Raw genomic sequence first — 24,744 nt, 5'->3', positions numbered from 1 at the left:
GACCTTTGCTTGGCCATGCAAATAGATGAACATACAACTACTTATCCAAATTGTCCTCCTTTTTGTGCTGTGACTAACTCTAGGAAGAACTAAGGACCTTCTTTACCCCTGATTTGTTATCCTTTATGTAGCAAACATGCTGTATAGATTTTAGCCACTTGCAAAATAGGTGTAGATTTGTGCCAAACACAATTAATGGTTGCAGCTATGTGCAAAGTTGACACGATCTCTAGCCCTTTTTGGTTACAAGTGACATAGACATTACTTAGAGTGTATAGTTGTGTATTTAAGATAAATTGCTTTCCTGTTATTTTGTTTCTCCCATTTCAAGTTGATCTGTTTTCAATTATCTATGGACCCATCTGGCCATAGGTTTTGGAAGCACATTTTTTTTGATATTTTTTGCTAAATATCTGTTTGGCCATAGACCACCTTGTGGGATTACATTGGCATGTTGTTATCTGTTTGACAATAGAAATATCAAGTTTTGGCTCTGCATAACAACAACAACAACAACATACCCAGTGTATTTCCACCTAATGGGGTCTGGGGAGGGTAGAGTGTACGTAGTTTATACCACTACCTCAGGTGAAGTAGGTAGAGTGTACGTAGATCATACCACTACCTCAGGTGAAGTAGAGAGGCTGTTCCCGATAGACCCCCGGCTTAGAACCAATAACAGTATAGCAAACACAAAATATAAATGCATATAAACTTGTATAAGCAAAATAATCTAACAACGCTACTCACGAAATAATAATACAGCCACAAGATACTACTAAAAACTATATATCCGAAACCATAGACAACCCACGAACAAGAAACTTCAGAAACAAATAAAGAACGCCCTTCTACTGTTACCGACGCACTCTCACCCCCTAATCCGCATCCTCCACACTTTCCTATCAAAGGTCTTGTCCTCTGTAAGCTGTAACTGCTTCATATCATGCCTAATCACCTCCCTCAAATATTTTTCGGTCTACCTCTCCCCTGCCTAAAATCATTCATAGCCAGTGTCGCACACCTCCGCACTGGAGCATCAAAATCCTTCCTTATCACCTGCCCGAATCAACATAACCCCATTTCTCGCATCTTGTCCTCCACCAAAGCTATTCCCGCCTGCTCCCAAATAATCTCATTCCTCACTCTATCTTTCCTGACATGGTCACACATCCATCGCAACATGCACATCTCCGCCACCTGTAACTTTTGGATGTGGGAGTTCTTAACTGGTCAACACTCTACTCCATACAACATAGTCGGTCGGACTGCTACTTTGTAGAACTTACCTTTAAGCTTCGGGGGAACCTTCTTATCACATAAAACTCCCGAAGCGAGCCTCCATTTTAACTACCCTGCCCCAATATAATGCATGACAGCCTCGTCAGTCAATCAAAATATATTAGGGGCGAAGATAGAGTTTGAGTTACGTAATCGACATAATCCAATAAGTTATATACTATTTTTAAAGAAAATTTACTTAATTTATATGAAATTCAGTCAATGATTTTTTCTAAAATTCAAAATTCATTAAATCAATTGAATCTGCCTCGAAATTAAAATAGGGTTCGTACTGCTCTCAATTATTTTGAGTAAATATGACCCATGAATAGTGAGGTGTACACACTTTTTCCACTTTGGTTTTAATCTTTTTAATCATTTTCTTTACAATAAAGGATAATTTCTTCAAAAGAATATCAATTGTAATGAAACTCACAATCCTCAGATTTTTAGTGTAACATTAGACCAATATACTAGAGCAAAAAAACCTCACATACACAAACAATCAGATTAGCTCCGTCATTTTTTTATTCTTTTTTTTTTGTTTTGTTGTGCCTTCGGGCCTTAAGAAATACAGGAGGAGGATCGTTAGTGAAATTGAATATTTATTCACCATCACAAAGAGTTATCCCCTAAGTTTTTTTTTTTGTTTTGGCCACAATCAATTGATAGATAGGAACAGAGAAAGGGAAACTTTGGTTCACTTTAAATAGGTGACAAATGAAAGTTCTCCTACTCCGTTAAACAAAAAAAAAAAATAAACTATAGCTTATATAATTCTTAAATAAAATTTAGTCCACTCAACGTAATGGTTGCCACATACCTTTTCCTAATTTATGAAAGGAATCCCTACATGTCGACATTTCACAAAATAAAAAATAATACAAGTAGTGAAGGTTTACCCTTTTGATTCATTGAGCAAAAACAAATTTTTGTTTTATTTGCTTTTATAGGTCAAGTACCATGGACTCTTACACAGAGATACAACTCACTCGTTTCAAAACCAATGACACTATTTCATTTTATTAATCTACTTGCGAAAATAGTAACATTTTAAAATATTTTTAAACAATTTAAGTTGAACTTTTCATTTTATAACTATTGAAATATTATGATATATCTTTTTTTTTCCTCAAAAGTAATTCTTTATTTGAATTCTATCAAATTGCATCATATAAGTTAAAACATATGGAGTAGTGTTTTTTACTAGACAGTTTTGAATTATTTTCTTACCTCTCAATTATGAGAAGAGTTAGCTTTTCAGTACTTATTAAGTTCCTTTCGTTTCAAAGATATCAATTATGTATTCATTGACTTATTCTATAAAACTATTAACTTTGTTTATTCCCATTTAGATTTATCGTATCATTATAACTCGTTACAAATAGGTTTACTTTTAAAAAAAATAGAAACTAAATTTATTTACATCTCTAGTATAATATGATTCGGATCTCTTATAAGTTGTAACGGCTCAATGTTATTTTATAATTTTCAGAACTGAACAATGTTTCAAACTTTTTTTTTTATATACTTTTAAAATAAAATATGCCTTTTAACAATAATACCACGGACCATAACTTTTGCACCAAATTTAGAAGTTATATTGTAGAGCTAATATAAATGACATTATAATTTGTTCACTTCTAATTTGATGGTCAATAAGATAGTGATTGTCTAATTTCATTTTGCTTTTTTCCAAAAAATCCATCTCCTAAATTTTCTAAAACACTTTAATAATGGAATAAAGTCTTGTTGGGGATTTAGTTATCAAGATTCTTGTAAGAGTAGAAAAAAGATTATGAGAATTAAAATAATATATGGGAGGCAAATGTGGATAGGATTGGGAGATGGTAGGTGACAAAAGCAGATGGATAAAGAATCTTGAAAGTTGCAGAAATCTTAATTATCATTAAAAAAATGTAAGTAATGAAATTAGTTTCTTATCAATTTATGTGATGTCAATTTTTTTATCCATCTTAAAAAAATGTAGCTTTTGCTTATTTTATTTTACAATTATTAAAATAGTACCCCTCCGTCCCAAATTACGTATCATTATTTTCTTTTTAGTTCGTCTCAAAATAAGTGTCACCTTTCCTTATTAAGCAACTTTTTAAAAATACAGTTATCCTTTTAACCTAATTGATCCCACTTAATTAAAAAAAAGATATTGACACATTTTTTGATAAAGGATAATTTAGTAAACTTTATCAAGTCTTTCCTTTTTTCTTAAACTCCGTGCTCGGTTAAATGACGACACATAAATGAGACGGAGGGAGTATCATTTTTTCATGTTAATTTTATTGAGTCTCATTTAATATTTTATTACAAAAAAAAATTAAAGTAAAGTAAATACGCTCTCTATTTTTAAATAAATGATATTTTAAACTTTAATATGTTAATTAAGAAATTACTTACTCCGAAAAAAATAAAGAGTAATTTTATAAACTTACTCATAATAAATAGGGATAATACCCATGAAAATATCTGAATTTTGATCGGATTTTTAGTTGAGCATACTGAAATTTTGCGGGGGTCCTATTACCCCTAGACTTTTTTTTTTCGTATTTTAATTTTATCAATCTGTCCACTTAGACACATGTAAATATGAGGTGGCGCGTGTATTACACACGCCAGCGTCAAATCTGGTTATAGAGTTTTGGAGGGGGAGGGATTAAATCCATTTTAAAAAGTCTAAGGGGTAATAGGACTCCCGCAAAGTTCAGTATGCTCAATTGAAAATTCGGTTAAAGTTCAGGTATTTTCATGAGTTTATCCCTAATAAATATTTTGAAGATGATGTAACTTTTTAAAAGTTTTTTTATTATATAAGTAAAATTATTTATATTTAAAGAGTATCCTTAATGTATTCATAATTATCTATAACATTACTTATTTAGAAACGAAAGAACTATTATATTGACCTTAATTTCTTCTCATTTTTTACTTTTGATATCCGATTAAATATCGTTTCATTCTATAAAATTATTTATATTAAAAAATATCCTTAACATATTCATAATTATCTATAACATTACTTATTTAGAAACGAAAGAGTTATTACGTTGACCTTAATAAGGACAGTTTGATAATAAAACCTCTTCTCATTTCTTTCTCTAGATATTCGATTAAATAACATTCTATTATACAAATTATTTATATTTAAAGAATATCCTTAATATATTCATGATTATCTATAACACAACTTATTTAAAAACAAATAATTATTACGTTGACCTTAATAAAGACAATTCAATAAATTAATAAAATCTTTTCTTACATTTTACCCTAAGTATCCTATTAAATAGCATCATATAAATCGAGACAAGTACCAAATAGGGTCACATAAATCAGTAAAAAGTACTTTCTCCGTCTCAAATTACTCGTTGATACATTGATTATGAAAAATTATTAATAATATAACTAGTTTATCATAATATTTTTATTAAATGATATTTATATTTTAATTTGAAGAAAAAATAATTAATGCAAAGAGTAAAATATAAAAAAAAAATTATCTTTTCTTTGATTAATGAAAAAAAATAATAAAATTTAATTAAAAAATTTGGGACAACAATTTAAGACTGAGGGAGGGAGTATTATTGTAAGAACAAATCACATTATAATTATTATCTCTACTTGCTAATTCTCTCTGTGTCTGAACCTTTTAAGTAGTAGTTGTCCAAAGAACTCTTCTTTGCTTCCTCTCTCTTCTAAGTTCTATCCCTCTCCAGAAGAAAAGCAAGCAAGCAACCATGTCTTCTCCAAGCAAGCGCCGGGAAATGGACCTCATGAAACTGTGAATCTTTATTCATTTCTTGTTTAAAATATTCAATCTTTTGTTGTTGTTGTTGTTGTTGTTAAGTTTTGAGTTTCTATTTGTTTGATTTCTTTTTTTTTTTTTTTGGTTTTCTTTTAATTTTCTATTTGTTTTTTTGCTTGTCTGAATTAGAATGATGAGTGATTACAAGGTGGAGATGATTAATGATGGCATGCAAGAGTTTTATGTGCATTTCCATGGACCTACTGAAAGTAATCTTCTTCATCCTTCTCTTAATCATCTTCCTTTTTTTTTCTTTTTTTTTTTGTCTTTATGTTTTAGCTTTCTGAGCTTTTTCCTTAAGAGGGTATTTGTTGCTTCTGATTCTTGATTGAATTCATTTGAGTTATTTATGGTTGCTTTATCCTCTGATGATGTTTTCTTTCGGTGGGGTTATGGTTTATGATCAAAGTTCATCAAGGGGGTAAGAGGGAAAAAGTGGAAACTAACTTGGATATTTTTAATCTTTTGCTTCTGTTTGCCCTCTATTTGTAAAGTTTCTGCCATGTGATTAAGAGGTGTGGATACAATCTCTTGCAGAAATGCAGGAAATGAAACAGTCTCTCGTAGAAATGCAGGGTATGACCGTGCATGATAGATCCTTGCAGTTCGGCCCTTCCTTGAACCCTCTGTGCATAGCAGGAGCTTAGTGCACTAGGCTGCCTCCCCCCCTTTTTTTTCCCTTCTGTTTGCCCTCTATTTGTGAAAGTGAGTTAGGAATTTATTGTTACAATTTGTTAGTAGCTACTAAAATTCACTTTTTAGGCTTCTTGGGTAATTCTGGAATTTCTTGGGTTCTTACAATAGAATAGATAAAGGAGTCATCTTTTGGCTCTCTAGTTGGTAGTTTTGCTTGCATCTGTTGATTATCTCTTCACCGATGAATCTTGAAGTTATATCTTGCTTTAAGTGGAGTTCGATTTGATGTTCTTTTTGAAAGAAATTGTTTTCTTTGAGGTGTGCAGTTTTCTTCAGCTTCTGCTCATACTTATGTGATTCCCGCAGGCCCATATCATGGCGGTGTGTGGAAAATAAGGGTGGAACTTCCTGATGCTTATCCATATAAATCTCCATCCATTGGTTTTATTAATAAAATCTACCACCCAAATGTTGACGAGATGTAAGAGCTGATACCGCTATAATTCTAGGATATTTCATCATTCGCATTTTCTTTACTGAAGGTCTAAAATTTCTTGAATTATCATTTTTCAGGTCTGGCTCAGTTTGTTTAGATGTTATCAATCAGACTTGGAGTCCCATGTTTGGTAATCAGAAATTGCAGTACCTAGCCTCTGGTTGTTGTTGTTGTTATATACTTTTCTATAGCATCATTATGAATAACTTGTCTGTGTACTAACAACCTTGCAGATCTGGTAAATGTGTTTGAAGTGTTTCTTCCACAACTTCTCTTGTATCCAAACCCATCAGACCCATTGAATGGAGAGGCTGCTGCCCTTATGATGCGTGACCGGGCTGCATATGATCTAAGAGTCAAAGGTATTGATACATTCTATTGCCTTTATCTAACTTAAATCAATTGCTGGTCCAAGGTATTTAGTATTTACCATTACTATTCTGTCATAGACTAATGTATTCTATATTTAAATTATGTTTACCTTTTCATGTTTCGTGCAAGTTCTGATGAGATATTCTCATTCTTTAGAAACTTATACGTTTTAAGCTGTTAAAAGTCGCTTGATATTCAAATTGAAGTTTAAGTTAGTTGAAAATACCTTAAAACTGATCAGTGATACTCGTTTGCTCTGGAAGGATGTTAATTCCAGGAACGTGGATGGCCCATTAAAAGGGCGAGCCTTTTAGTTAGATGTATTGCTCGGATCCTTCAAAATTGTTGCTGCACTGTGTTGATTCAACACGATTTGGATGTGGGTGTGGGTTCCACACCGGATTTGGTCAACCTAAGTGGTCTAATTACACCTATCTCCTATGGCCAAGAAGTATAAGTTTATTGGTAGTTGGTTTGATATTTTGTTTATGTCACACACATATTCACATAAAAGTACTAGATCTCTTTGCTATTATATGAGATAACTTATGTACAGAAGTAATGTTCAACCTGATTAGGCCTCCCATCTTCTCACACTAAGGTCTGCTTTGTGTGTCATTTGAGAGAAACAAGGAAAGCATTGTGACGAAATGTTAACATAATTAAGTTGCAAACATTTAATAAAGAAAACAATCTCCCACTGCTTTATTGGAAAAAAGAAAAGAAAGAAACCGGTCTCTCAGCGATAATAAAAGGAGAGAAGAAACTCATCCCTCACTTAATTTCAAGTATTAAGATGAAGCAATTGAAGGTCATATGATTAGTGTGCAGCATAAGCTCTGTATTGCACAAGTGTCTAGATGCTCTTCTTCTTTTATTTTCTGGGTTTTGAAAATGGAGAAGACGGCGGATATGGTTGTGCAACTTCCTAAACCAAAGTGCTTTGACTTGTATTGTTATTCGAAATGTTTATTTTCCATTCTTTTACTGATTTCTGACTGGTTTAAGAGTTTGTGGGGTGGTGGATGCGTCTTGATGTATCTGCACATCTTGTTAAGGCTATTCATGGAGCATGATGAGATTCTCAGAAGTTGCACGGTTTAACACATTTGCTGTTTTAATAATGCCTTGAGTGGAGGGAAAGCTATTCTTTTGAGCCTTTGTTTAATAATGTTGATGGTATTGGTTTGCGCCATGCCACAACGCTTCAAGTTTCTTACTGGTGAATGTCTCCAACTTAACCACTAACATGTGCTTTTCCCGTCTCCTTATACTTGATTGACTTCATAATTCATTAGCCCGGACTTCTACCTAGTAATGATGGAAGTCATGGCTCATAATATAATGCTACAGCTTCCACACAACTTTGCTTTCAAAAGTGAAGTGCGTGAGAATGAGATGCTCCTTTAGCGAAAAAATCCTCCCCTGTCCTGAATATTGTATTCATTCCTTGAGAGAACGGGAGGAGACAACACCCTTTAGCCAGAATGATGGTACTTGAAGCTGCTATTATCACTGGTCATTCTCCTTTGAGAGGATTAGCGAAATAGATGTTTCTTGACAAGTAGATTAGCTGAATAGATGTTTGCCACCATCCTGATCCAAAAGTAGATAGCAAGTATAGTCGAGTTTTGTTCTCTAATGATGCAGGAATACGTGCAAGTTTATTACTTTATTGACTCGTGTTCCACAAGCAAAAATGGTGATTGAATTTGCTAGGAGGTTGAACCATTACATTAAATTGATCACTTTTATGCATTTTCCCAATAGTTCAGCATATCTTATTTAACGCGGTGATTACGCGTGTTGTTATCTTAGAATATTGTCAGAAATATGCCAAACCTGAAGATGTTGGAGCTGTCCCTGAGGAAAAGTCAAGTGATGAGGAGTTAAGCGATGCCGGATATGATTCAGCTGACGATGCAGTTGCAGGCCCTGTTGATCCATGACGGATCCCCGTGCTGATTATCTTCATCGACTTTCTGTATCTGTAAATGATGTTGTTCTTAGTCCTGTTTAAATTAAGTTGAACTACAAAGTTCCAAGACTATTCATTGGGGAAAGATGCAAAACAAAGGGGAGTTCCCCCTTGTTTATTAGGTTCAGCTTCAATGTAAATAATTTCACCCTTTAGTTCTCTGTGTTGTTGATATTGTTGAATTTGGGATCATTGTCGTCATTAGCTTTAGGATTAGCCAGCAGTATCTCACCTGTTGAAAGGTTGCCATAACTGCTCCAGCTCTCTCTCTATTACGTCTAAACAAGTTCTTCAGGTACTGCGATGGGACTGTTCGATCCACCTACTGGATTATCCGTCTTCCTAGTCCCGCAGTTTCCATTCCATGGTGCTGGTACGAGGGTAGTTGAGGATTTATAGTTAATTTCGTTGAGAAAGATTAAATTTCATATATTTAATTTGCCATATACTTATTTTCCTTAAAATCCAATTTGTATAGAGGAGGATGATAAACACAAAATGGAGAACATACAAGGAAAGTAGAGAATTCCTAAGGATCCACTTTTACACCTTAATAAACATTTTAAGAATGAAAATGCATCCAAGTGTGATTGACTGAAGCCTAAGGACTAAACATAATATTCATGAGGCCATTAAGAAAAATGAAAGAACGGATAAAAGCTTCTGGAATCCTCTAAACAGCAAACATGATATTCTATAATACAAGTACTACTAATAGTACATTTACTAGCTACTACAAATCTACAATTCGTTTGATTACAATTAGTTCTGAAAATTCATCCGTAATAGTCATAATAATAATCTCACATGCATTTCCTGATTAGATGACCGAAAAGGGTAGATAAGAATTTTCATGAGCTATTTTATAAAATATTAAAAATTTGGAAGTACTTAGCTTATTTAGAGATTTGATTTTCAAAATTTATCAAAAGCTGGATAAATTCTATGGTCAAACATATTGTACAAGAAAAATTCCCAAAATCTACTGCCAAATGGGTACTTAATGCATCCACAATCCCTAGAAATTTTCATTTAGATACTTGAATAGTTGTTCCAATTGAGTATTTAATACATGATAAAGTGTTCCTATAAAACATTCAATTTAAATTTTGAAAAACAAAATTGGACGTATTCTCAGGCTTCTAGAAGTAGTTAACTACATAAAACCTGTCAACAATATATCATCTCCTTTGATTATGTGCACATCAACCTTAATCAGAACAAGCAAGTGATTTTACCACTTATTAAGGCTAATGCATATAATTACAACTCACATGCAAACATCTGACAAGATCGCTTGTCTGAGAGTACATTAAACTCAACTCTATTCATCAGAAATAGACATGTTGAGATTAACAAAAAATGGGTGAGCAGGTAACAAGGCCAGCACCTGTTGGTAGCTCCTCATAATCTGGCACTCAAATCTATTGCCGGAAAAAAGGAGAAGAAAACCACCAGGGACAAGCAGATGGATGCCAATGGTAGAGAGTAGGAAAAAGCCCATCTTTAAAAGCATATTTTTTATCATACAAGACTCGGGATGGAACGGGGGAAGTACAAAGGTCAGGAGGTATGAAAATCCGAAGGGCCGGTTATTCACAGCACCTCAATACAGCTATTACTTGCATTACATTGTACACCTTTAACAAACGATGATTATAAATGACTTTGCCGCCTTCTTGCAGAATCTGATCTCAGTCTCTTCACAGGATTTGCCCAGCCAACAGAACTGCTACCACTGCCATTCAACTGATGGGGTGTCTGCTGGTTTAACCGCCCCCCCTCCTTTGCAGTTGGGAGGGAGCCTGGACTTCTGATACTGCGGCTGACAACAGGTGGTGAGACAGGACCACCAGAACTACTCCCAGATTTCAAAACCAACTTCTCTCTGTCTTTTCGTTTCTTTTTGCAAATAACCAGCTCCCCAGGATGAGTGAATGGGCGTGAATCATCCTGTTGGTTAATCTCCCGGCTGCTGCTACCACCAAATCTTGTTTCTCTATGAGCCACATGACTCTTAGCCTTGCTATCTTCACCGGCATGGTGTACTCCACGTGTCTGTGACTTCAGCAGTGGGCTAGAGTCATGTTCCATTTCATTCATCAGTTTGTGTCTCTTGTTTTGACCTACAGACATCAGCCGTGAAGACGCACCAGGAGTAGTAGAAGCTGCTGGTCCAGAAAAGGAGATGGAATTCCTTGCTTCTCGAAAATCAGTCTCTGGAAATTCTAGCTTCAAGATGTCAAAGAAAAGATCATGTACTTTCCTTGCTTCAGATCTGACCTGCGATCATAATAGTAGCAAATTACAGAAATTACAATAGAACATGGGGGAAGCTGAGTATGAGCATGACGTGATTATCGATAAACCGCTCAATGCAGGTCTTTTCACTGGTTGACTCCAGTTCATAAACATATATTCTCATGCAATGACTTGGTAAACATCAGGAAAACAGGCATAGAAGTAAATTTCTAAGACTGGCAGTTGTATGTCTTTTCTGCCAAGGTGGGTATGAGCATGACGTGATTATCGATATACCGCTCAATGCTGATCTTTTCACTGGTTGACTCCAGTTCATATACATAAATTCTCATGCAATGACTTAGTAAACATCAGGAAAACAGGCGTAGAAGTAAATTTCTAAGACTGGCAGTTCTATGTCTTTTCTGCCAAGGTAGCGTCGGGGAGATGAAGAACAATATGAATGCATGGCCAAATGATGAGTGCAACGATATTGAAATATTTGGTACAAGAAGCCACGATATGATAGATATACATCGAAACTAGGATGTAACAAGAAGCAGAACGAGTCCAGATCTTAAGTATCATTGCATACCTCATGAGAGAACCCAAAGTATTGCACTGCACGTTTTAACATCAGCTGCACATCAGACACAAATTCGAGCACTCCGCTGTACTCTGATTCATCAACACGTAGATCAACTGTCTGTAAACCAAACAGACTATCCTCTGACCCACCCATGCAACCAGTACTATCAATTCTTTTCCACAGACCATGTAGCAGTGGAATTATTTGCTGACCTCCCTTCTCTATTTTCTTTTGGAGCTTGATAATGACAGTCTTGCACTGCAAATAGCCAAAAGGAGGAAAAATCATACACAAGATCAGGAATATTATCTGCAATACAAGAGAGAGAAAATTTGACACACAGAGCCATGAGTATTGTATTGTATCTTCTTCGTGCAAGCAGATACAAAATGAAACCCAACATGCTTGGGGTTGAGGCATAGTTGTATTAACACTACTCTGAACCAGACCAGCATTGGGTTCAAATATGCTAAAGGCCAACCGTAATTTCTGAGGCAAAAAGATAATAGTCCTGGCCTAATCAAGCATATATTGGCCAAAGATGTACCCTTGTAAAATATTATGATGATAGGGAACTGATCCTAGATTGCAGGGATAAGCTTTTAACTAGAAAGTTATATAATACAACACAATAACTTAGATTAATCAATCAACTAGGTCTCAATCCCAATCTAGTCGCAGCAGCTATATGAATCTTCTGTATCCGTTCGGCTCTCAGACAAGACACTCATTTGAACATACCAAAATTTAAGTGCAGGTACTTAATATAAGAACCTATAACAAAATGTTATACACAACCAATTTGTTCTTTCAAACTACATTAGAGATGCAGTATCCAGAAATTAAGACAATCAAAAGTAGTTTAAACTTAAGTAACAGTGGAATTACTACTTTCCAAGTGTTTTTACTTTTTACCTTTCTTTGAATGACCTCAGACATCTTAGTCCCTCCACTAAAACTCCCACTGGCATTCATGAGCTTATTGTCCCAACTATCCCTTGTGGGTTCAAAAGCATCATCAGGGGACAAGCGACTGACTTTTCCAGGTTTTCCGGAACCATGCACCTTCACTGAACTAGAAGATGATTTCCTAGACGGTATGCTTCGCTTACTCTTAAAGGATGCATCGCTTTGACTATTTTTTGGACCACTAGGCTCTGCATGCGTTTTGTGTCCACGATCATTTCTCATTTGAAGATCATATCTACGATCCCCTTGAAATGCCATCTGAGAAGAAGAATCTCCACGCTGCACAGCTGGCTTTTCAACGAGTGTCTCTTCTGGCCTTTCTGCAGCATGCCTTGGTCGAACCCTCAAGCTGCGTTTCCTTTTTATTTTGGGCTGCAACACCTGTTCTTCTTCACCTTCATCACGATCTTGGATCCAGCTACCAGATTGCTGGAGATCCACATGTGAATCTCCAGAGACTGCGATTTCTCCTTCCTCTAATTCATCTGCCTGAAATTTAAAGATGGAAATATTGAAGTCATTAAGTGTTGTCAGTACTGGATATACACCTTTAAAGAAGTAAAAGAGGGAATGAATCTTCCCACCATCTTTTTGGCCCGAGAACTGGGCCTTGCATCCAACGCAGAAAGGGATCCGAACTTCTGCTGAGAAGACACAGACGATGATACTATTTGTTTCGACCTTTGGTTATCCGATGATGATCCTGATGAACCCACTTGTTCAGGTACACGAGTCTTTATAGCACCTTGTGGACCTTGGTGGTATTCATATCTACCAACAAAACTGGGACCATCTTCTTCTGACTGGTCTTTGTTAGCTGGTGTGACGTCAATTGCACCATTAAATTCATCATCTTCGAATTCCCCAATATCACCTTCTTCATTGGCTGAATATCCATTCCTCTCCCCAGAACTTGCTTCAGAGAACTCTCCGTTGTCGTCATCCAATTCTGTGTAAATAGGAACCTTCTTGCCTTTAGGCCGCCCCCTTTTCTTCTCAGATTCAGGAGCTAATCCACTGGAGTCCACGCCAACACCACTACTGAATAAGACATTCTTTGAGGGCTTTTTTGCTAAATTGGCAATGGCCGTATTAACTTCCTTACTGGTAGCACGTAGCCACTTCGGAACCTGGTCATATCTAGTCATCTCCTCTTCCCAATCAAATTCTTCATCCATTTGATCAAATTGTTCTACCTCTTCTTCACTCCTAGCAATCATGCGATTTACCTCCTGCAGAGAGGGAACATCATGAAGTGTCTCCTGATATCTCTCCTCGTCATGTAATAATGTCTCTAAAGTCAGACGTCGCTCTTCATGTGTAGTCATTTGATCAAAACGCCCAGCATTTATAACTTCATCAGCCATGTCAATCTTATACTGTTGAATATTATTCCGAATGAGACTCTCAATAGATCCAATATAGCGGTCCTTGCCTGCGAGGTCATCATCAGAATCAACTACGCCTACACGATATTCATCCTCTTTCTGGTGACTTGCAATTTTGTCTACAACTGCCTCCATGTAAATGACTTTAACTTCTCTCTTCTGCCCTATACGATGGGCTCTGGCAACTGCCTGTTCTTCATTTTTGGGGTTTGGATCAGGATCATAGATGATGACAGTGTCAGCAGTCTGCAAATTTAATCCACGCCCAGCAGCACGAATGCTTAGCAAGAAGATGAAGCAATCAGTATCTGGACTATTAAAATCCACAATAGCTGATTCACGGTCCTCTAAGCTTGTCGTCCCGTCAATTCTTCTATAGATGAGTCGTCGCCACTGCAAATACTCCTCCAAGATATCAAGCAGCTTTGTCATGGTACTGAAAAGCAGCACCCTGTGCCCTGTTCTTTGAAGTTTAATTAATATCCGATCAAGAACCCACAATTTCCCACATGATTTAACAAGGAAGTCCTTTGTAACATTGAGATATGGATAATTAAGCAAAGGATGGTTGCAAGTTTTCCGAAGCTCCATGCATCTATTATTTAAAACTTTATATGTTTTAGGCTGGTAATTTGGATTTTTTTCAGTCCTTCGCTGCTCATCTTCAAGGTCAACTCTAAGTGTACCAGTAGATTTGATCCAATCATAAACAGCACTCTGAAAACCTGACATTCTGCATCTTAAGACAACTGAGACCTGCAGTTGAGGTAGTCATTAGAGAGGTGGTCCTACATCACAGTTTGGCAAAAAGACAACCATGAATGATGAAAGTATACCTTGGGTGGAAGTGAACCTTCAACATCTTCAACACGACGCCTGAGCATGAAAGGCTCGAGAATTTGGTGAAGTCGATGGATAACGATGACCTTCTTCTCAGTCTCAAGCCAGTCATCGTCAGCGTTGTTTGTCGGACCTTCTTTTTGAAAGGGCTTAGAGAACCAATCATGAAATGCTTTGCGATTATCAAAAACTTCTGGAAGTAGTAGATTTAGAAGTGACCATAGTTCCTTCAGATCATTCTGCAGAAAACACATTTAACAAATTCTCTTATGCTAATTCATAGGCTAAGTATAGACAAGATGGAATAAGGAAGAGTTCACGTGGTTACAAGGAAAATAAACACCCAGACGCAACCGATGAACCATGTTTAAGATCATATGGCAAAAAAAACTAAGCTAATGACAAAACTGTGAAGATTCACTTGTTATTGTCTATGTAACACTGCATAAGCACTACTTAAAGAGGACATGAAAACATTCAAGCAAGGGTCTTTCCTTTAGCTGTACTAAGGTCTCAATGATGAATTGTGATCGTAACCATTAATATATTGCTGGACCAGAGTTTTCCTTCCAAACAGGTCCACAAAGCTATCAAATCTGGAAACTAGTTACAAATCCCAATGGAACGGCATGCGACGTGAATTCAAAAGATATACCATTCTATATGTGCAAGTTTTGAGACAACTGAGCAACTGCGCTGAGGCTTGAATAGTTTTGTTAGCATCTTAAACTAGCATAGCCTAGTTAAAGGTAGGATGTAGGCAATAATGCAGATCCAAACATAAGCAGAAGATATAGATCTGAACATAAGCAATGATAGACGCAATGCACCTGCAATGGTGTCCCCGTGAGAAGCAAGCGCCTTTGGCATCGATATCTGTCAAGATCACGAGCTAGAACTGATTCCCTGTCCTTCATACGTTGTGCCTCATCAATTATTATATACTTCCAATCGACTTTTGAAAGTTTAGCACGATCGTACATGATGAACTCATACGTAGTGACAAGAACATTAAATTTCATTGCACAAACTTCCTACAATATGTGGAAGCAGCATATAGAACCTTCAATACCAAGTTCAACAACTTAAACCGGTTAAATTTCATCAGCATGAATGCATCTTACCTGTGAAAACAACTTAGATCTCTGATCCTTCGAACCAACATAGAAAATGCATGACGCAGATGGAAGCCAATTGAGAAACTCACTCTGGAAATATAAAATGAATAAGTACAAAGGGAAACCAGAAAGACACTATCAGCAGCAAATGAATACCAACCTTCCAATTAACTAGAACTGCATTGGGCACAATTATAAGATGTGGTCCATAGTTTTGTTTGAATTCCATCAAGTAAGCAATTAATGCCATAACCTGTTGAGACAAAGAGAATGAGAATCAGACGCGTACCACTATAGCAGAAATTACTGATTATCTGCTAAAAATGTAGTACCACGAAGTTGGCGTAATAATATGTAATCCCTCTGTTTCAAATTTAGCATGTTGTTAGATAATGTTCGACTTCTTTTTCATGCTTTTGACCTGCTTATAGTTATAAAGATCGAACTAACAAAGTAAAGTAGGACAGAAAACTGGATGACAGGGTAAAGACATTCACCTGCACAGTCTTCCCCAGACCCATCTCATCAGCCAATATACCATTTAGCTTATTATTATACAAAGAAAGCATCCACTGCAACCCAACCTGTAACATTTTAATACAAATTTTTTATCCCACGTAAAAGTACAAAGTGAGATACTGAAAGTAAGAAAATGAGAGAGAATGGAAGTCGATCCTTTATGTATGTACTGAAATTTGCAACTCACAAGCTGATAGTCTCGCAAAGTTCCAGCTCTTAACATGGAAGGTTGCCTTATAACCATTTCATTCACAGCATGGGCAAGATGGTAATACCTGGAGACATTAAAAAGAGTAGAGAGTTAAGATAACCTAATGGCACCTAAAAAATGACACTGCATAGAATGCTTAAGACAAGGGTAGTCACTTAAGATACGTGATAGCTGTCCTAGATGTTAACAACCACAATGTCAATGACAATATGACCAGTGACCAGGTAACTAATTTTCTTCCACGCAAGCTAGGAGCCTAGGACCACTCAACTACCATTCAAGAGCAAACTGAACTTATCACCAACAAATCACTGACCACCAAACAGAACTTCTCACATCCAGATATGTCCCCAAATGTAAATATTCAAAAGAGGGATCCAAATTAAACAATGTATGCTAAGGAAAGAAAATGAGTTACTTGTTAACTGATGAACCATCTCTGGGTGCATTCATTTCAGAGAAACGATTCCTTATCATGACTTCCTCCCGAGCACAGGCTGCTGCAGCTCTTACTTCTTCCTCAGAGAGACCCTGTAATCACGGAGAAATATATGAATGAATGCAAATGAAAGTTTATCAAGCAATTCCAGTACAACAAGAGGTCCATTTGTTCAAATTAAGAGTGTGCAGTTGAAAGACAAGCTTTGATTTTATTCTTGTTGCTCACAATATAGATACCAATAGTGGAAAATGCATCTGGTCATTTCTGCCTTACCATATGATTACCGGTAAAATTGCACCAATGACCTTTCCCTAAATATAGCAATTCGTAACTCATGCAGAAAAACTTAAGATAGGTGATTGCACAAGGCAGGGGCAAGAGAAGTACCTGTGCACGTGCAGCAACTGCAGCGGCATTTGCAGCCTCCTCAACCTCCTGTTGTTTTTTTGCTGCTGTAATTTTACCTCCCAATTTATGAAGATACTCTTCTGTCTGACTCAAAAATGATGAAAGAACAGCATATCTCTCTGCACCATCACCAGGAACGTTGGTCTGCTGCTCTAGCAACATCTCCCTGTATCTCTCAACATCATTATTCTTCAATGCCTCCATTCTTTCATTCCGATTATCATCCTTTTTCTTCGAGAACTCTCTCAACATTCTCTCATGATACTTAGCTACTCCCCTGTTGCGTGCAGTTCGAGCATCACGTATTGCCCAATGAGCCTCAAGAAGCTTCTTTCGCCATTGAAAAATAGTTTTTAATTGTTTTTCTCTGATAGCTTTCTGGGAGGCCTGCACTTGCCTAGATAGGTCCTGACGCTGACGCTCGCATAGCCTTACAAATTTTCGGTAATGCCTATCAGGCATTGCCATTATTTCCTGCTGCTGTTGGTCAATCTCATCCCTCATGCGTGCCTGTATATCAGCAAGTTGGAGTTTCTTTTCTTCTATTTGCAATCTAAGAACAAGATCTGGTCTAATCCTTTTCCTCTCTAAATTTATAGCTAGTATATCACCAATCTTCTTTATGCTTTCCTCCCTTTTTCTCTTGTGAAATTCTGAGCCTTCCTCCACCAGAAGATCCTTGAGTTCATAAGCCAATGTTAAATTATTATTGTTGTTCATCATCATGGATGGTCCAAAAGCATCATGCTTTCGAGTGAAGAAAGAAAAATCAAATAATGGTCCATGATACTTCCTAGCTGGACCTGTATCTTTTTGTTGAGTAGCACTAGACTGCATAGGTTTTTTTGCCTGAGTAGTATCAGAACCAGTAACTTGCGATGCAACAGCTTTACCCCTGTCTGGTGCAATATCACCTCTGCTAGGAGTATTCTGAATAGTACGGTCAGCATCCTGGTCAACTTTACTAGCATGTCCCGTGATTGGCTGCTCCTCTTTTCCGCGAGGAACCACCGATGCAGTCTCCTTTGTCTCAGTTGAGCTACCAGGCACAGGTGTGGTTGCAGCAGCTGTACTCTCATCTCTTCTGACCTCCTCCTTTGAACCATTCAGTCCATCAGATGGTACTACAAGCTGAGGACCCTTCTCACTCGATTCCAGTCGTCTTCTGTTATCTTCTGAACCTTTTCCTGATGGTTTCTCCTGATTTACTGTACCACCAGGAGGCAATGTTTGCTGCATTTGCACGTCCAGAGGTGGCGGAGTAATAGCTTGGAGTAATTCACGTGGTAATGTCCCATCTCCTTTCTACAACAAAAAGAATCAAGATATATTAAACAGATTTGAATATTTTGAACAACGGAAAACAAAGTATGTAAACCTGAGGGGTAGACTAATGGACAAACCTTTATACGTCTAAATGCAAGTATTTGGGCTTTAAGAACATGCAATTGCTGCTTACTGAACCCCAGATGCTGTTGTTGCACCTGACGGACATTTCCACCCTGAGATGTTAGGGAATTCCCCAAGTTTGCATCTGGAGAAGAAGCTGCAGAATGTGGTGAAGGTCGACTCAACTGCCTGGCATACTGCGTCTGCAAGGTTTCTTGGGCATTTGAGGCAGGCTTAGGCAGCACGGTGTTATCCACACCCTGATTCGGGTTTACAGATGACTGTGGGTAATGCATCGGAGGTAATCCACTGCTACCCATAATTGGTTGTCTAGGAGGTAAATTGTTCTCTCTGCCATGAGCAGAAAACTGCTGTTGGGGAACACTATTTGGGTTATTAACTGAAGCTACGCTATGAGACATGCCAAGAGGACCAGTTGTAACAGCCTGCCTAGTTTTAGCAGAACTTGACCCCGACAAATCACTTGAAGAATGAGCATGGGGCGAACTATCATTTGCAATTTGAGGAGATGAAACTTGCTGCTTTGGCATATGACCTGATGAAGATTGAACCGGCACATTGTTTTCAGGCACTTTCTGCTGGGTAATCATTCTGGACTGCATGAGTGGAATTAGTTGTGCCATAATATTAGCATTCGCAGGTAGTGACAGATCAACATTACGTTCAAGTGCCAGAGCCTGCATTGCTTGCATCTGTGCAGCCATAGCAAGAGAGTTACTCGTCATGTTCGCCATGCTTTGCTGAGATGGTGGCGGCGCCTGCATGGGCTTCGTAGCTACCGTTTGGCCAAGCAATGCCGGCTGGGAAAGAAGCTTTGTGTCTTGTCTCTGATCGGTCATCAACTGCTGCCCCTGGTCAGATTGTTTCTCACCACGAGAGAAATGTTGCTCTGAGGATAACTTTGATGATGATGCCTGGGCCTGGTTTGATGCCTGCATGGCAACAAGTTCCTGCATTTTCAGATTAGCAATTCTAGGATCTTGATCCTTTGCAGAAGGGCAAAATATTCCCATTTTCATTTGCTGCTGTTGCAATCCAAGAGCTGACTTCTGTTGCGCTGCCTGGTAAGCATACTGCAGGTACGCCTGTTGGACAGGATTCAACATCTGTTGCTCAAAGGCCTGGCTCCTGTTCTGTCCATCCTCTCGAATGGTGGGAGAACCATGCTGTTCAATATACCTCCTCGACTGCTGAGGTAGCTGCACAGATCCAGAAGGTCCAACAAAATTACCCCCACCTAAAATTCCATGGGCACTGCCAGTCTGGAAGGCCAGAATAGCTTCGTTTCCTTCAGTCCTTCTAAGGAACTGTTGTTGTAATGACTACAAAATAAATATCCAATAAGTGATACGTCAAAAGTTACCTATAAAAGAAAGGGAGTGATCCAAATAAGACCTAGATTCTTGTGATCTTATCCTCATTATAGACTAGCGACCAAGATTTTTGAGTAAGGTAACATAATGAGCCAAAAAGATTAAACCCACATCAGTTTGAAAAGAGCAGATATCATGATTCAAGATAGCAAGTCTTGACAATTTATTTGAAAACATACCTGGTAAAATATTATTTCAGAAATAAAAAAAGGAAAAACCATCTCTCCAGATATCAGAAGTAGGAAGCAAACAAAACAACATAAGTGCATGGAAAATATGATAGCTAGAAAGCATACAAGAAACACGAGAGAAACTGGTATAACTGACAAAGTTGATCAATGCTGAAGGTCAAATACTTGGAAAGTCAAAAGCACGAAAGACTTTCTAGGAAATTTGCAAATAATGGACAAACATCCTCTAGTTTGGTTAAGCAACATCTTATTTCGTCCTGTGCTGTAATGCACCTTCTTCAGTTCACTTTTTAATAAATTTGTTTCTATTTTAAAGATAATCAACTGAGAAATCAAATAGAAAAATGCTCTAGTTTGGTTTAGCAACATCTTATTTCAACCTGTGCTGTAATTCGTCTTCTTTAGTTCACTTTTTGAAAAATTTGTTTCCTCCTAAAAAATAATCAATTCAGAAATCAAATACAGTAAAATTTAGACTTATTTCAACCTGTGCTGTAATTCGTCTTCTTTAGTTCACTTTTTGAAAAATTTGTTTCCTCCTAAAAAATAATCAATTCAGAAATCAAATACAGTAAAATTTAGATATGAGGACAATTACAACTTTCTAGAGTTATCATTTAGTGTCAAATGTGGACAAAATGTGGCATATGTATGGACGAAATAGAAGATTGCATTCGATAACTCTGAGCAATGACAGTTAATCTGGTATGAGTTGAAGACATCATTGCAGTTATGAATCACATGGACTTCCAATACTGTTGGAAATATAAACCTTTTGAACAGGGCAACGTTAAACTATTATAGACCTGGCAGAGGCAAGCACTTAAAATAAGGAAGAAAAGGTGGGAACTATCTTTATCAGGAAAAGCAAAAGTGGGAATCAAAACATGCCAGACAACACGCACTTGGTGGAACTTAACATCAAAAATAAAAAAGGAACAACCATCTCTACAGATATCAGAAGAAGGAATCAAGCAAAGCAACAGAAGTACACGGAAAATATTATAGCTACAAAGTACACAAGTAACTCGAGAGAAACTGGTACAACTTACAAAGTTGATCAATGATGAAGGTCAAATACTGCCAGTCAAAAGCATGAAAGAATTTCTAGGGTAATTTGCAGCACCCTAAGCACATAATGGACAAAAATCCTCTAGTTTAGTTAAGCAACATTTTATTTCGTCCTGTGTTGTAATTCGTCTTCTTCAGTTCACTTTTTCATAAATCTATTTCCTGTTAAGGATAATCAACTCAAAAATCAAATACAAAAATCCTCTAGTTTGGTTAAGCAACATCTTATTTCGTCCTGTGCTGTAATTCGTCTTTTTCAATTCACTTTTTCATAAATCTGTTTCCTGTTAAGATAATCAACTCAGAAATCAAATACAAAAATCCTCTAGTTTGGTTAAGCAACATTTTATTTCGTCCTGTGCTGTAATTTGTCTTCTTCAGTTCACTTTTTCATAAATCTGTTTCCTGCTAAGGATAATCAACTCAGAAATCAAATAAAAAAATCCTCTAGTTTGGTTAAGCAACTTCTTATTTCGTCCTGTGCTGTAATTCGTCTTTTCAGTTCACTTTTTAATAAATCTGATTCCCATTAAGGATAATCAACTCAGAAATATCAAATACAAAGCAACATCTTATTTCGTCCTGTGCTGTAATTCGTCTTTTTCAGTTCACTTTTTCATAAATCTGTTTCCTGTTAAGGATAATCAACGAAGAAACCAATTACAGGCAAAATTTTAGACATGAGAACACTCGCAACTTTTTAGAGTTATCATTAAGCATCAAATGTGGACGAAATGTGTCATATGTGTGGACGAAATAGAAGATGGCATTCCATAATCTGAGCAATGACAGTTAATCTGGTATGAGTTGAGAACATCATTGCAGTTAAGAATCACATGAACTTCCGATACCGTTTGAAATCTAAACCTTTTGAAGAGGTCAAGGTTAAAATATAGACCTGCCAGACACAAGCACTTGAAATAAGGAAAAAAAAGATGGGAACTATCTTTATCAAGAAAAGGGAAAGTAGGAATCGTAACAAGCTAGACAACATACGCTTGGTGAAACTTAACACTTCCATTAGAGGGCAAACCAAGATACACAGTTGATTTCCCAGAAAAGTGAAGCTGCATAACTATAAAAAAAATCAACAGGTGCTGATACATTTTTCAGCACAAACAAATTGTTCTTGCTTAGACAAAGCAAATCACCCTCTCCATCATGCCATGATTTTCAAAATCCTCAAACTTTCAAAGCTTACGGTGTGGCCTAGTGGTCAATGAAGTTGGTTGAGAATCAGAGGTTTGGCGAACACTGTTAAATCCCAATAAAGACAAAAAAAAAAAAAGACTAGGTCCTTCTTCCCATCTGTCCTGGGCTTGGTGAACATAGTTAACTGATATTTGTTGCTGGTGGAAGGTGTCAGGTATCACGTGGAGGTATGATTTAGTGAAGATGCGCAAAAGCTGGCCCTGGTATGATTTAGTGAAGATGCGCAAAAGCTGGCCCTGACAACACTGTTATCGAAAAAAAAAGTAGTTCTGAAGCTGCCACCTCAATGCTAATTGAACAAGAGCGAGCATGTCTCTGACATAGCAAGCAAACCCATTTCACTTCAAACCAAGTGTTAAATAACATCACCATTCACATAATTAACCAAAACCCACTTCCAAAATAGAACAAAAAACATCAATCCTACTTCAGAAAAAAACAAAAATGCCACTTCAGGAAAAAATTGTTTAAACCCTAACCTGGCGTTGTTGTTGCTGTTGTTGATGCAGCTGCTGTTGCTGCTGCTGATCCAACCCCATATGAGAGGCAGCAGAAGATGATGAAGAAGGAGAAGCTGAGGCTGATGCCGCCGTGTTCCGCCCATGTCCACCACCGGCGCCGGCGACACCACCTTGCTGACCTCCACCCCCAGATTGCATGCACCCCCTAAAAATTCACCCAAAAAAATTATATTTGTATATCTTCTCCAAAAATTGTTAAAACCCACCTGAAATTTTTTTTGATCAATCAAAAAACTTAATTTTTTTTCATAATCAAGAAAATGAGTAACAAATTAATTTCAGTAAAGACCCCTGTAAGTTTCCTAAAACCCAAGATTTCCCATTTTTCCGATCCCAAAGTTCAAATCAACCACCCCCTACCCCCGTTTACCTCACCCACTCCCCTTACCCCACACAACTGTACTTTATCTATATAAATTTGGCTCTTTTTTTTCTTGATTTTTTTAAAAAAATAATAACGAAGCGAGAATTTTGGAAGAGGGTTAATGGTGAATGGGATTTTTTCGCGCGAATCAGTGGTCCAGTGTTAAGATCGGAAAAGTCGCCGGCGATATTCCGAACTTGCCGGAATCTCTCTCTTTATATATATGTATAGTGTGTGTTTGTGTGTGTGAAATATCACGCAGTTTGCATTTTCAGTCCAAGCCCTAACAGCTGTTATTTTTATGTGGGCCTTTTTCTACTTTTGCCTTTTTTGTAATTTTTCCTTTTTGGGGGAATTTACTCCTCTCAAATAAATATGTCATTTATTGTTCAAATTTTTCTACAAAATTGAGATTTGGAAAAAAAATAAAAATTAATTCTGTGGATTTGCAAGATTTGCTAGTTATATTCCTCAAAATTTTCCTATTAGCAGTGAACAACATATTTAATGTAATTTCATAAAGAGGAATTTGAGAATGACACTAAACAAATTGTATCGTAAATCTCAGTTCGAGACAAAAATTATCTATAAAAGATATAATGAAAGTATAAAAAAAAATAGTAATAGAATTTGAAGAACAAAAAACTACAATGAATACCAACGAGGCAACAACACAATGCACTTACCTATTATATTAAAAGGTCATTTAGTAGAGTGTATTGAAATGTTAATGCATGCATTAATTTAATGTGTATTAGTTGTATCTTATTTGATATACCTTTTTACCCTATTGTGTTGTGTGTATTACTAATATCTCAAAATCCATGACATTAGTAATGCAATAAATCTAATGCATGCATTAACATGTTTAAAGACTCTATTCCCCGTCAAAAAAAATTCTGCATCCTTTCCAACATATATATTGAGGGTATTATGTAAAAAAAAAAATTAGAAATTATGTAATTCATGTTTTTTTAATACATCGAATCAAACACTGCATAAGAAAAATACAAGCATAACTAATGCAAGTATAACTAATACAACCATTACTAATACAAGCATTATTAATACATCATATTTTGCATTATTCTTATACACTCTACCAAGCAACCCTAAGTAATTCAAAAAATTAAACAATATACACGAAAACTAGCCTATGCATGATGATTAAAAAAAAAAGCCATATCAAGAGGTAAAATAGAAAGGAAATTGAGTATTTATGTATTTTAACTTGTTGCAATAAGTAGGCCGTTTTCAATTCTTATTATAGAGATTTTAAATATCATTATCTCAT

The 24,744-nt window shown here is 36.6% G+C and overlaps 2 protein-coding genes across 3 annotated transcripts; one reads left to right on the top strand and one right to left on the bottom strand.

Moving 5' to 3' along the window:
• The first annotated feature begins 4,863 nt into the window (after positions 1 to 4,863).
• LOC107839205 (ubiquitin-conjugating enzyme E2-23 kDa) lies at positions 4,864 to 8,738 on the top strand. The gene is made up of 6 exons (XM_016682600.2): positions 4,864 to 5,077; positions 5,231 to 5,310; positions 6,104 to 6,218; positions 6,311 to 6,363; positions 6,467 to 6,595; positions 8,424 to 8,738. Exons 1-6 carry the CDS (start codon positions 5,034 to 5,036, stop codon positions 8,552 to 8,554), a joined length of 552 nt encoding a protein of 183 aa, XP_016538086.1. The 5' UTR covers positions 4,864 to 5,033; the 3' UTR covers positions 8,555 to 8,738.
• A 1,327-nt stretch (positions 8,739 to 10,065) lies between these two features.
• Positions 10,066 to 23,755, bottom strand: LOC107839204 (ATP-dependent helicase BRM). Of its 2 annotated transcripts, XM_047394470.1 has the most exons (15): positions 23,045 to 23,731; positions 22,333 to 22,420; positions 18,712 to 20,040; positions 17,288 to 18,613; positions 16,877 to 16,989; positions 16,435 to 16,522; positions 16,226 to 16,312; positions 15,889 to 15,981; positions 15,735 to 15,818; positions 15,441 to 15,644; positions 14,607 to 14,849; positions 12,967 to 14,526; positions 12,329 to 12,871; positions 11,420 to 11,671; positions 10,066 to 10,866 (listed from the first exon to the last, which is right to left on the bottom strand). In XM_047394470.1, the coding sequence occupies exons 1-15, from the start codon at positions 23,167 to 23,169 to the stop codon at positions 10,240 to 10,242; spliced, it is 6,762 nt and encodes a 2,253-aa protein (XP_047250426.1). In that variant the 5' UTR covers positions 23,170 to 23,731; the 3' UTR covers positions 10,066 to 10,239. The 2 variants fall into 2 exon arrangements, with proteins under 2 accessions (XP_047250426.1, XP_016538085.2); XM_016682599.2 differs by lacking the exon at positions 22,333 to 22,420 and having other exon boundaries at positions 23,045 to 23,755.
• Between the last annotated feature and the right edge of the window lie 989 nt (positions 23,756 to 24,744).

This window comes from Capsicum annuum, chromosome 8 (assembly GCF_002878395.1).
Source record: "Capsicum annuum cultivar UCD-10X-F1 chromosome 8, UCD10Xv1.1, whole genome shotgun sequence".
Classification (NCBI taxonomy): domain Eukaryota; kingdom Viridiplantae; phylum Streptophyta; class Magnoliopsida; order Solanales; family Solanaceae; genus Capsicum; species Capsicum annuum.
Note: the sequence above shows the minus strand (reverse complement) of the source record. Positions and strands in the feature narration are given on the sequence as shown.